The 14,192-nt window shown below is 46.9% G+C and overlaps 1 protein-coding gene across 1 annotated transcript; it reads left to right on the plus strand.

Annotated features, from left to right (window-relative positions):
* Positions 1 to 789: 789 nt before the first annotated feature.
* LOC122470921 (glutathione S-transferase theta-2B-like) lies at positions 790 to 12,912 on the plus strand. The gene is given in 5 exon segments (XM_043559168.1): positions 790 to 1,056; positions 10,683 to 10,786; positions 11,883 to 12,081; positions 12,160 to 12,333; positions 12,638 to 12,912. Coding segments are annotated over 5 exon segments (954 nt in total). The 3' UTR covers positions 12,848 to 12,912.
* The last annotated feature ends 1,280 nt before the right edge of the window (positions 12,913 to 14,192 follow it).

The following is a 14,192-nucleotide window of genomic DNA, read 5'->3' on the forward strand; positions in this document are numbered from 1 at the left end:
GGGGCAAATCCCGGGGCAGCGGCCTGAGTTCTCACCTCACCCTGACCTCACCCTCTCTTCCCCAAGGCCACCCCATCACTGTCGCCTTTGTGTGCGCAGAAGTCTGCTTTACAGATCCCGAGGATTAGGATGCAGACCCCAGCCATCTGCATATAATTTACTTCCCACTTCCAGCTCTTTTCTATTTATTTTCTGCCCATAAATCTCCTGTGTGACTCTTCCCTGCTCTCTCTTTGGACGATTCTCATCCTGAAGGACCCGGTCCCGTCCAGGCACAGGAGGTCCTCGCATCTCCAGTGTCTATACAATCTCCCCGCCACCCCCTCACCCACTTTCTCAGCAGCACCCTGGCTCCAGACCTGAGCTCTGCATGACTGAATCCTGCTGAGCAGCCTTGAGTGGTGGGCCAAGAGCAGGGCTGGAATGAGGAGTGCTGGGCCCACACCGTTGGAGGTCCCCCCTGGAAGCCTGGGTCTGCCCTGGCCGACCCCCTCTTGGTGCTCTCCTGCCCCAGAGAGGGGGTGGGGGCCTCTGGAATCACATGACTGTCTTCTGCCTTACAGCTACCAAGGTCACACAATTTTAAAAAAAGAATTATTCCATCAGGAATCTGGTTCCAGAAATCCTCCTGTCCTGGACTCAAGAGAATGAATCAAGAAAGAAGGGGCATGGAGTGGAACAGGAGGAGGAAATGGAGTGCAGAGAGGCAGGAGTAAGGGCAGAAGGCAAGTAAGTGCCCTTCAGGGAAACTCAACCTCCAGAAGCACGCTGGGGTGGCTGTAAATGCACATGACCTCTCGGGAGGACATGAAGGTCATGGCCACTGCCACAAGTGAATGTACTGGCAACATTTCCCAGGGAGTGGACACCCTACATTTGCTGGACCGAGGCTTCCACTGGCTGCTGAATTTGGGAGACAGGGCTGGAGGCACCTGCTGGGCCACCGTGTGCCGGACTGCAGCAGGAGCAGGTCACATTGTGTTCTTTGTGAAAAGTGTCCCTGGAGGGTTCAAGAACCCAGTTCTGCAGGACCCTATCCCGTCCAACCGTCTCAAGGTAAACAAGGAGCACTTCAGCCAATCAATATGGTGAGACAGTGAGGAGGTGGGCTTGACTTCTCCTAGTTCAGGCTCCAGGGGGAAGGGGGTGGAGGACAGAGGCCCAGAGCCTCCCTGTCAATCAAGTAGGGCAACTCCCCTGGCCCAGCTCCGCATCCTCAAGGGCACATAGCAGCCTGCCATCAAGTAGGGGCCATAGCAGCCTCCAATCCAGGCTGGGAGGTGCCCAAGATCAGAAGTCCCCTCAACCCCTGCAGAGTCCTGTGGACGACCTGGGTCACCTCATGGCACCATTTCTCAGGCTGGGATTCTATAGATTTTTCATACATACATATAAAAACCAAACAGAGCAGAAAAATTTGAAGGAAATTCAATGCAGTGCTAACTTGGAATATGTTAAGGAGTTAGGATTACAAGTTACTGACATTCGTCTTTCCAATTTTGTAAATAAATAAAACAAACATAACTTGTATTGCATTTTTAAAAAATTTTTTTTTTCAACGTTTATTTATTTTTGGGACAGAGAGAGACAGAGCACGAACGGGGGAGGGGCAGAGAGAGAGGGAGACACAGAATCGGAAACAGGCTCCAGGCTCTGAGCCATCAGCCCAGAGCCCGACACGGGGCTCGAACTCACGGACCGCGAGATCGTGACCTGGCTGAAGTCGGACGCTTAACCGACTACGCCACCCAGGCGCCCCTATATTATATTTTAAAAAGCAGTGTCTTCTGTGACCTTACCCTGCTGGAATATGCTAACGACATATAATTCATGATATTAATATGAAGTGTACTGGCTGTGTTTTAATTGAAAGCCGTAGGCAAAGTTTGACAGGGTGTTGTTAGTAAGAAAGATTATGAGCGAGGAAAAGGGGGGAGAGTTTGACAGTCCACTGTGACTGTGCAGGTGTCATGATGGGCTGTAGTGCACTCCATGTGGGGTTGGGGGGCAGGGTCACCACTCTCACCCTGTGCCGTTAGACCTCTTGCTTCTCACGGGACCCAGAGGGGGGAACTTGTCCTTTTCTTCTTGTAATTCCTTACATTGTATTCCCCAACTGGAGCTTTGCATAGAAAGGAGCTTGCCTGCCTCCCCCTGGGATAGGGGTGAAGTGTTCCTTGCCCACAGGAAAGGGTCTGGTCTATAAGGGTCACCTATATTTGACTGGACCTTGTGTTTCAACATCTCACTTAGCCGAGGCCAATTCCTATGTCATGTCCTGGAGGTGAGTCACAGGACCTGGGACAGGACAGATGCCTCACCTTGGTCCTTCAGCATCCTTCTGTGAAGCTTAGAGAAGTTCTCAAAGGGCACTCCAGGTCCTCGATCTTGGACACCAGCTTCCCCAGCTGGCCATCTGTCTTGATCTTATCCTTCCGAGTGACTGCAGACAGAATGGGCCACAATGATTCTTCTTCACAGGGCTCCTTCTGCCATGAATTGATGCACTGGAGGCAGCAGACACAACATAGGTTTTTCAAGGTAACTGAGGCAGATGAGACATCTACATCCTTCTTTAAAATATTCAGCCATACCCACTCTCTGTGGAAAAATGAGCATGATATTAGAGTTTCCTAATGACTTAAATGAATAGGAGTGCGTGGGGTTTTATCCTCTTTGCTTGCATAGACATGTCATGTACCTATGTGTCATCCCTATACTAGGAAATGACATACACTACAAATAAGTGACTCTTAGTGCCGATCTTTTGATATTTGAGATGCTAATTAGAATAAAAGACTCGATTGGTCATTCAGCTTTGACCTGAGCTGGTAAAATGGACCAGACATGAGGTGTCCAATAGTACAGCCACCAACCACACGTGGCAATCAAGCCCCTGGAATTCAGCTCCTCTGAATTGAGCCATGTTCTGAGTGTAAAATGCACACTGATTCGGAAGACAGAATAAGGAAAAAAAGAAACTCTCCTGTTGAGATTTTTAAAACAATGTATTTTTTTTAACGTTTATTTATTTTTGAGACAGGGAGAGACAGAGCATGAACGGGGGAGGGTCAGAGAGAGAGGGAGACACAGAATCTGAAACAGGCTCCAGGCTCTGAGCTGTCAGCACAGAGCCCGACGCGAGGCTCGAACTCACGGACCGCGAGATCATGACCTGAGCCGAAGTCGGATGCTTAACCGACTGAGCCACCCAGGCGCCCCTAAAACAATGTATTTTTGAAATCAATACATGTTGATGGACTTCAAGCTGTATTACAAAGCTGTAATCATCAAGACAGTATGGTGCTGGCACAAAAACAGACACCCTGATCAATGGAACCGAATAGAGAACCCAGAAATGGACCCACAAACATATGGCCAACTAATCTTTGACAAAGCAGGAAAGAATATCCAATGGAATAAAGACAGTCTCTGGTGCTGGGAAAACTGGACAGCGGCATGCAGAAGAATGAACCTGGACCACTTTCTTACACCGTACACAAAAATAAACTCAAAATGGATGAGAGATCTAAATGTAAGACACGAAGCTATCAAAATCCTTGAGGAGAAAGCAGGCAAAAACCTCTTTGGCCCTGGCCACAGCAACTTCTTAGTCAACAGATCTCCAGAGGCAAGGGAAAAAAAGCAAAAATGAACTATTGGGACCTCATCAAAATAAAAAGCTTCTGCACAGCAAAGGAAACAATCAGCAAAACTAAAAGGCAACCGACAGAATGGGAGAAGATATTTGCAAACGACATATCAGATAAAGGGTTAGTATCCAAAATCTATCCAGAACTTATCAAACTCAACACCCCAAAAACCAAATAATCCAGTGGAGAAATGGGCAAAAGACATGAATAGACACTTCCAAAGAAGACATCCAGATGGCCCAACTGACACATGAAAAAATGCTCAACATCACTCATCATCAGGGAAATACAAATCAAAACCACAATGAGATACCACCTCACACCTGTCAGAATGGCTAACATTAACAACTCAGGCAACAATAGATGTTGGCGAGGATGTGGAGAAAGAGGATCTCTTTTGCACTGCAAACTGGTGGGAATGCAAGCTGGTGCAGCCACTCTGGAAAACAGTATGGAGGTTCCTCAAAAAACTAAAAATAGAACTACCCTACAACCCAGCAATTGCACTACTAGGTATTTATCCAAGGGATACAGGTGTGCTGTTTCAAAGGGGCACATGCACCCCCTGTTTATAGCAGCACTATCAACAATAGCCAAAGTATGGAAAGAGCCCAAATGTCCATTGATGGATGAATGGATAAAGAAGATGTGGTATATATATATATATATACAATGGAGTATTACTCGGCAATCAAAAAGAATGAAATCTTGCCATTTGCAACTACGTGGATGGAATGGGAGGGTATTATGCTAAGTGAAATTAGTCAGTCAGAGAAAGACAAAAATCATATGACTACACTCATAGGAGGACTTTAAGAGACAAAACAGGGGAACATAAGGGAAGGGAAACAAAAATAATATAAAAACAGGGAGGGGGACAAAACAGAAGAGACTCATAAATATGGACAATAAACTGAGGTTACTGGAGGGGTTGTGGGGGGGGGTGGGCTAAATGGGTAAGGGCACTAAGGAATCTACTCCTGAAATCATTGTTGCACTATATTCTAACCCACTTGGATGTAAAATAAAAAAATAAAAAAACTTTGCTTAATCATTTTTATTTTGCGCAATCTCTACGTCCAATGTGGGGCTCAAACTCATGAGCCTTGAGATCAATAGTCACATGTTCCGCTCGCTGAGCCAGCTAGGCACCCCTTCACTTCCAATCTCTTATTTTATTTCTTTTCCCAATCTTTTAAATAAACCATGTCTTCTGGGGCTTACATGGGTGGACTTTCAGTTATAGTTAAATCAGGTTTGGGGAGCATGTGATCAGCATATTTGTTAAGTAACTTATGAATTAAACCAGCCTCGAGTGAATAATTTAATAAAGTATTATAATCATCTAACATCAGGTCCACTGTAAGATGTAGTTTGCCATATAACAACTCAAAAGGGGCTGAGTCCTATAGATTGTTGTGGAGTAGTCCTCATTCTGAGAAGTTCTATTGAAAAAGTAACCTAATTTTCTTGTCTCTGGACTAAGTTTAGTAAGGTGTCATTTTAAAGTATGATTAATATGGGGCTCCTGGGTGGCCTAGCTGGTTGAGCATCCGACTCTTGGTTTCAGCTCAGGTCATGAACCCAGGGTCATGGGATAGAGCCCTGTGTTGGGCTCTGCACTGAGCATGGAGTCTGCCTAAGATTCTCTCTCTCCCTCTGCCCCTCTCCTCCACTGGCTCTTTTTCTCTTAAGAAAAAAAAAGTATGATCAGCTTTCTCTACCTTCCCAGAGGATTATGTGGATGCCAGGCTGAGTGTAGAAAATATTTAACTTTTTTTTTTTTAGTGTTTATTCATTTTGAGAGAGAGAGAGAGAGAGAGAGAGAGAGAGAGAGAGAGACAACGTGTGAGCAGGGGAGGGGCAGAAAGAGAGGGAGAGAGAAAAATCCCAAGCAGAGCCCAATGCAGGGCTTGATCTCACTAACCATGAGATCATGACCTGGAGCTGAGATCAAGAGTTGTACTCTCAAACAACTGAGCCACCTAGGTGTGCCAAGAAGAGGTCCTTTAAATCAAAGAACCATAAACCAGTTAGCATCACCAGGGATATGGGTGAGAACAGTATATGGATTTGGCACTATGGGATGGATGGGTACAATTGCCTCGTTTATAAAGGCTCTTAAGTCTTGCACAGTTTGATAGTCCCCATTTGGCTTTTTTACTGGTAAAATTGGAATATTATAAGGAGATTGACAAGGCCTTAAAATACCATGTTTGAGAAACTTATCAATAAACGGTTGTAAGCCAGCTTTATTTTACCCAGGCGCCCCCTTTAAGGTCACTTTAACTGGTTGGGCTTTAAGAGCCTGTCCTGGGACACTGCAAACCCAGACCTGTGGATTTACTTCCTTCCACATATTAGAAGGGATATCAGGGTAAGGTTTGAATTCTCCAGATGTTAATAAGCCATCTTCCTAAGAACAAACCTGCTCCCTAGCGTATACATTAAGTCTCATCCAAGTAATGGAGTGGGACAAGACAGAAGGAAGAGAAAAACATGACTAACAACTGACTTTTGTATTTACAGGTTAAAGGCATTGTCTGACAGCATGTTTTTGTTTCCCTCTCTATGCCAACAATTTTATGGTTAGAAAGACAAGGCCGAGTGCTGAATAAGAACAGAGTAAGCGGCTCGTGTATCAATAAGGAAATTGATAAACTTACCTTCCACACCCTGGGCAACCCAGGGCTCAGTCATCTGAGCAGTCTTGGGGCCCTGTCAGGCCAGATCCTCTGGTTCCTGCTCTCTGATGGGAAGTGAGTTGCTGCCTCTCTCTCTCTGGAAATGAGAACAGTCTCTCTTCCCATGTCCTTCTTTCTCACAGACAGGACATGGACCCAGTGGAGAATGTTTGGACATTCCTTGCTGCAATGTCCCATCTGGCCACACCTATATATAGCATGAGGTCTTACCTGGTCCTTTCTCTGATACCGGCTTTTTCTTTGGCCCCTGGTTAGTCTGGCACTGGGGTGAATCCACAGCAGTGGTAGCCACTATTTAGGCCTGTATTTTACCCTGCAGTTTAGTTTTCTGGTCCTTTTCCTGTCTTAAAACCTTATCTCTAACGGGTGCCTGAGTGGCTTGGATTTCAGCTCAGATCGTGATCTCATAGTCATGAGATCAAGCCCTGTGTTGGGCTCATGCTGAGAGGGGTGCTTCCTTCAGATTCTCTATTTCCCTCTCTTCCTCTCTCTCAAAATAAAGAAATAAACATTCAAAAACACACGACCTTATCTCTATTTTGAAAAATTCAATGGGGTGACGCGGCGCCTAGGTGGCTCAGTTAGTTAAGAGTCAGACTTCAGCTCAGGTAATGATCTCACGGTTTGTGAGTTTGAGCCCCACATCGGGCTCTGTGCTGACAGTTTGGAGCCTGCTTGGGATTCTACCCCCCCCCCCCCCCCCGGCCACCCCTTCTCTCTCAAAATAAATAAACTTAAAAAAAGAATTCCAGGGGTGCGTGACTTGCTCAGTTGGTGACTCTTAATCTTAGGGTCGTGAGTTCAAAGACCCACACAAGAAACGGAGCTTAGTTAAAAAAAAAAAAAAAAAAAAAAAAGTAAAAATAAATGAATAGAAACTCCAGTAGCTACCTCTGGTAGGCGCTGGATGGGGGGGTGAAGGGTCTAAACCATTTTAGTCTATTTTCGGTGGATGTCAGGCGATGACTGATATATATAAAATACATGTTTAATATAGTTTTTCCCTCAAGCTATGTTGGGTCTAGATTTGTATATTTTACTGATGGCTGCTACCAAACGACCCTGAAATAGACCTGGATATGAGAGACTAAGAGAAAAATTACCAGGTGTACTCACAACTGCAAAGCCCCCCCCCCCCCCCCCCCCCCCCCCCCCCCCCCCCCCCCCGTTCCCAGAGCCAGTCAGGGTGTGGCCGGTTGTGGTCTGACCTAAAGGCGGGAACCAATCAAGTTCTGCTGAGTGGTTTGAAAAAAAGGCGGGAACCAATCAAGTTCTGCTGAGTGTTCACATTTAAATGTCAACCAATAACAGCTCTGTAACCACAAAAAAAATCCCTAACTTGTTTGTGCCTGTCTATAAAAGAAGCTGTAAGAGCCTCGCTGGGGGCCTCTTAGCGTCACCAGCAACGAGTGTGCAGAGGACCGGGTTCGAACCTGCAATAAATGACCCTTGCCGCTTGGCTTTGACTCTGGACTCTGGTGGGGGGGGGGGGTCTCTCGGGGCATATCAGATTTTCATCAGCTCCTTGAGGAGCTCTCTGAATTTTAACAAAGCTTCCAGGTTTAGAATCTTTTTTCATTCCTTCTATTAAACAAGCGATCTTATGGTTTCCTCTTTCCCTTTGCCTGCCTGCATAATTCCAATGTGGTTCAGTATTTGGGACAGCAGCGCCCCCTACCGTGTAACAATCTCTATCTCTGGCTGCTAGTTCATCAGCAAATTCTTGAGTCCCTGCCCAGATAGGGTTCTTTTCCTCATGGGTACAAGAACGAGTTAATATAACATGGATATCTTGACAGGTCAAATCAAACATAATAGATAACTGTTGAAAACCCTCAATAAATTGACAAGGGTTTTCAGAATATCATCCTAATTGTTTTATCTGAGCCAGGTCTGCCATGGAGAATGGGACAGGGACTCTAATTGTGCCCACTTCTTCATTAGCAACCTCCCGAGGGGGATATAGTCCAGATTTTGGAGGAGCTCCTGGAAGATGGGGGTTCCACTCCTGGCATGCCCAGCTGGGTTGGGAGCAGAAGAGTCGTGGGGCTTATAGGAGGGATAGTAACAGAGTCAATGTCCCCTTTGTCTGAACTGGATGATGATTCCTCGGGTAGCCCAGGTTTGTTAGAAGGAGGGGACCTATTTAGACAATCATCATCCAATATGTCCAGAGGGGGTTTATTAACCTGCTTGGTGGCTAAACACATTCTGTAAGAAGCCCTTATGCCACGATCTTGATTTAAGGTCATGAAGGCCCGGACATAGGGCACTTTGGTCCATTTGCCTTGTTTCCTGCAGAAGATATCTAGTTGGCGTATAGTATTTAAGTTTATTGTTGCATTAATGGACCATTTTTCCTAGTCTCTTAGGGAGTAATGAGCCCATGCATTATTACAGAAGATGAGTCTTTTCTTCTTTAAATCTTGAAATCCAAATTGGTTCCAATGGGTTAAGAGATGCCCCAACAGGGAGCCCTTAGGGACTGAAGAGGAAGATCCCATGGTCCTATAAAAGTGGAAAAGTCCATTACCATACCCCCCTGACTCCTGGGTGGCATCCCACTCAGGATCATATCAAGGGTTTCTAGTGTTCAAAGTGACAAGAGGCATCCCTCAAAGAGCCATGTTGAGTACTGACTTTTTTCCTGAAGGGATGTCGACATCCCTTTGCTTCCTTATTGTTTTTCCCAGACACAATAGGTGCCGGTAGATGGAGCAAGAGACCCTGCTGTTTTAACCCGTGGAAATGCTAAGAATTTGCAGGAGGGGAAATACCTAACGTTACAATTTAAGTAGTCAGTAGAGGACATTGATGAACAATAGTAAAGATGGAAATCCATCGTGGTCTAAGGGACATTTCAACACATGTAGTCTTTATAGCCAATTTCCCTAGGAAATGGTCCCAGTTGGGTTTTAATTCAATCAGGTTTTGGTTTTAGCTGGCTCTGAGTGGAGGTCTCTCAGAAGAGCTAGACCAGAGATGTGGAGGGGATCACAATTGGACCAATGAAGAGGAAACCTCACATGGGAGTCTTACAGTTGGCAGCTGTCCCAGTGACTTAGGTGGCTGTCCCGTGCCCAAGAAAGGCAACTCTGTGTAAGAATAAGAATACAGAGAGAGCACCAAGTTTCTGCGTCTTATTACCATTCTGATCAAAGTACTAACTTCCAGCCAAAAGGCAGGCTTTTGTTCCTCTCTGTAACATAGCCATGGGCTAGAAAATTGTAGCCTGAGAAATCGACATGAAAGTGTTCCAATAAGACCACATTCTTGAAAAGCCTCTGAAATAAAAGAAGAGGGAATAACTCACCAAGTTTGCACCAAGGCTCAGAGTCCAGACAAGAGGAATAGCCCCACGTTAGGCGCCAAAAATAATTTTAGGCCAGTGAGGGAACAGTCAAGAAAGAATTCTTGAGACGTTTTGGGTGCAAAAATATCCTTTTATTATAGCATGGAGACAGGAGACAAGACTGGAGGGAGAAAGAGTAGCCGTGGGATCATGAGGTGCAACTGATCAGGTATTTAGGAATTGGGTAGGGGGGAGACAGGTAGAGATAAAGGAAGTCTTTAAAGGGATTTCTGTGTGTTACAAAAGAATTACAGGATCCTGGAGGTCTGGCTATTGTCAAGCTAATGTTGCTTTTTGCCTCTGGCAAAACATTAACATTAAGGCAGTTGTGAATTCTTTGAGGAAAGTCACACTGTCTCCGTCTCTGGTGTTTATCAAAGTGCTGCAAGTTGTAAGTAAATTTCATTTTATCTACATTTATTTTGCCTTTGTTCTCATCTGTGTCTCCCACCAGAGACTGCCCTCTGCTGTGTGGCCTTAGACAGGTCACAGGCTCTCTGAACCTTGGCTTTCCCCTCTGAAAAGGAGGATAATGTTATTTCCACATTGTGTGACGGGAAGAAACTACTGAACTGGATTTTCAGAGTTCCTGCCTTGAAAGCCTGTGTTTAAAGTCATAAAACCCTAAAGACCCTGGGGACATGGCCACAATGTGAGAATTTAGAGGTAAGAGTTGCTGAGCCTCCCCTCTTTGCCTCCCTTCCCCCTCCCCACCCTAGTTTTGGCCAAATAACTCCTCTTCGTCCATCTGGAGCACCTGACTGCACCCGCTGAAACCCCTCAGCCACCCTGGGAGGTGGCAGGGCAAGGAGGCCATCCTCATTCCTGGTCCCAAGGCCCAGCCATGGCCCTGCCATGGTCCCACACAGCCCTCCCCACAGACCCAGCTGTTTCTTAGCCCAGCCTGGCCCCTGGGGCTCTGGCTGGGGAAGGGAGAGGGAGGGCACAGCGGGTGTGGTTCTTGCTCCGAAGGGCTTTTCCTCTACTGGGCACCTCGTGAGCGGGGAGTTCTCCCAGTGTAACATCCTGCAGAAGGTATCCACCCTCAAGGATGGTGACTTCGTCTTGACTGAAAGGTGCTCATCTTCCCTCCTTCCTCCTAAGCCCCCAGCCCACCTGGCCTCTGGCTCTCCCACCGTGTGCCCTCTCAGACCACAGGGGGCAGGTGGGGGTGAAGGTGAGGGGTGTGGTGAGATCTGACAGCTGGGGAGGGAGGTGATCAGGATGACTGGGGGGGGGGAGGCTGATACAACATGCCTCTGTACCTCTTTTGCCTTCCTCCTCCCTTCTGGACCGCAGAGCCTCTCCTCCCCCAGACTGAGGGTTACTAGAAGAGAACATGTGGGGGCACCCAGGTGGCTCAGTTGGTTAAGCGTCTGACTTTGGCTCAGGTCATGATCTCACGGTTCGTGAGTTCAAGCCACGCGTCTGGCTCTGGTGTTGTCAGCACGCAGCCCACTCCAGATCCTGTCTCCCTCTCTTTCTGCCCCTCCCCTACTCATGCTCACTCTCTCTCTCTCCCTCTCTCAAAAATGAATAAACATTAAAAAAATTTAAAAGAGAACATGGGAACTTTTATCCAGTGTTGCACAGAGAGCAGGTTCGACAAATGGAAGCCAAAAGGGCCTCTTCTGACTCCTCAGGCTACCCTCCAGGGTCTGCCAGGACTTGAGGGCACGACCCATGGTGAGGGCCAGCCACCAGGCAGATAGAGGACAAGAAGTCAGGTGGCTGCAGGAGTGATGGCCAGAGGACCCTGGGTCCAGAAGGGACCCATGCAGATCTGAGGACATGTTTCCCCTCTTGGCCTCTGACCCATGCACTTAGACTTGATACAAGATTCCAGAGGCCCAGAGAGTCTTTTCTGAGCTGTGAGGCCTTGCACAAGTCACTATTCTGAACCTTTGTTTCCTCATGCACAAATGGGATGACAAGTCTCTAGCTCAGAGAGCCGCTGCTGTGATATCACAGAGAGAAGGCTCTTGATGCTCAAAGCAGCAGGTTTGGCCAAGATTCCTTGCTTGAGATAGCAAAGGAACGAGGGAAATCTGGAGGGTAGAGTCAGGGGAGAGAGAGGAGGCAATGCCCAGGGAGCTGCAGGTAGGAGTGGAGGCCAGCAAGTACAGAGAAGCCCCAGAACCCCACTGAGGGATGGGAGCAGCTGAGGTAAAGGCCACGAACCGGGGTCATCACAGTTGCTGCTCTTGCCCTTATCTCCAGCACCGTCATCTTGATTTACTTAAGCTTTAAGTACCAGACGGCAGACCACTGGTACCCATCTGAACTTTGGGCCTGTTTTCATGCCCACAAGTACCTGGGCTGGCATGCTGACTGCATCCGTGATACCTTTGGCGTGCCCTTGTGGACCCAGGTGAGGAGAGCCATCTGGGGACTGTTGACTGTCAGGGACCCGGGAGGAGGCAGGGACCACAGCCTGAGCCCCCATTAGGTGTTGGCACCACTCATTGGGGTCCATGTGACTGAGGAGAAGGTGGAGCGCAACAGGGCCGCCACGGACCGGGCACTGCAGTGGCTGGAGGACAAGTTCCTGGGGGGCTGGGCCTTCCTCAACAGCCAGCAGGTGACGCTGGCTGACCTCATGGTGCTGGAGGAGCTGGTGCAGGTACCAGCTTGGCCAGAGGAGGATTATCTGTGGGCAGCATTCCTCCTATCACCATGCCCATTACACAGACAGAAACACTGAGGCCTACAGAAAGCTAGGAATTTGCCCAAAATCACAGAGCAAGTTTCTCTTTGAACTAGTGATGGAGCCCTGACCTCCTGCTCCCCTCCTGTGTGTATTTCATGCTGGTGCTCTTGGGCCCTAATGTTGGCCACACTGCCCTGGGCCTTACATGGGGTTTGGGGAAGGGGCCTGACATTGAGGCCTCAGTATGACTTTAACTTTCCCATCCTTGTCCCCACAGCCTGTGGCTCTTGGCTGTGACCTATTTGAGGGACAGCTGAAACTGGCAGCATGGCGTGACTGAGTAGAGGCTTTCCTGGGTACTGATCTGTGCCAGGAGACCCATGGCCCCATCTTGAACATCCTAGAGCAGACGGCTAACAAAACAGTCCTGCAGCCTCCACCAGAACTCTCCCCCTATATGCTATTTTATATTTCTAGGATCCCCTGAGAAGTCTGGAATAGGGACTGATGGTTGGAGGCCAGCAGATTAGCAATAAAGATTCATTCTTAGTTTCTTACTTGTCCTTTTTCATCTTTTCCATCTTGCCTCAGTGTCTTGTTTCTGACCCCAGGAGGAGCTCTGCACAGGCAGGATACCTTATGTCCTTGGTAGTGCTTCTTCTCAGTGCAGCAGATACAATAATCAATAGAAGACTAAAATCTACCATATGTGAAAAGCTCTGAAAATTCAATAACATGAAGAAAAACAAATCAACTAAAAATCAGCAAATGTCATTGGTCTTTTAAAAATAATGAAGAATCCTTGGGGCACCTGGGTGGCTCAGTCGGTTGAGCGTCTGACTTCGGCTCAGGTCATGATCTCATGGTTCGTGGGTTTGGGCCCTGTGTCGGGCTCTTTGCTGACAGCTCAGAGCCTGGAGCCTGCTTCGGATTCTGTCTCTCTCTCTCTCTCTGCTCCTCCCCTACTCACACTCTGTCTCTCAAAAATAAAGATTAAAAAAAAATTTTTTTTTAAATAATGAAGACTCCAACTTGAATAAAGAACCAAGAACTATTGTTTTTTGTTTTTTTAATTTTTATTTATTTTTTTAAGTAGGCTCTATGCCCAGTGTGGAGCCCAACTTGGGACTTGAACTCATGACCTTGAGATCAAGATCTGAGCTGAGACCAAGAGTTGGATGCTTAACCAACTGAGCCACCCAGGCCCTAGACTTATTGGTTTTATTACACTGTTGTATTATATGTATGGAATAAAAGTATGTTCCAATAACCCTCATCACAGTTAACCAAAGTAACCTCACAGATAACAAGTCAATATAGCATTGGTACCAGGACAACAAAATATTAAGAAATCAATGAGAATTGAAAACTACTAAGGGATATAGATGGTGTTTCATGGGATATGGTAATGATTTTTGAAGTCTGGGAAACTTAAAAGACAACTAGCGCTCCTGTCTTCCAGCAGTTTGAGCATAACAGCAAATTATGGGGTTATAGATTGTTGCATAAGCCACCGTGTATATCAGCTGGGTTTATTTGTATGACCAAGCCCACATCAGTCATTTTAGCAGAGAAAATGTAATAGAAAGAATTGGTCACCAGGCATGATAGAACTCCACTGGCAAAGAAAACCCAGATTATCCCAGAGACAGCCAATAACCCTAGGGCTGGGGGACCAAGGGAGGAAATTGGAAGTATTAAAATCCAGGTGCTGAAGGAGAAGTAGAACTTAGGTCTCTGGGGAGGGTGTTGCTGCCTCCAGAACCCCAAAGATGGCCCCATAGGACTGAGATCAGACCTTGGAAAAGGGACTGATGGAAGAGGGTTCTGGT

Source organism: Prionailurus bengalensis, chromosome D3 (assembly GCF_016509475.1).
Source record: "Prionailurus bengalensis isolate Pbe53 chromosome D3, Fcat_Pben_1.1_paternal_pri, whole genome shotgun sequence".
In the NCBI taxonomy this organism is placed as follows: domain Eukaryota; kingdom Metazoa; phylum Chordata; class Mammalia; order Carnivora; family Felidae; genus Prionailurus; species Prionailurus bengalensis.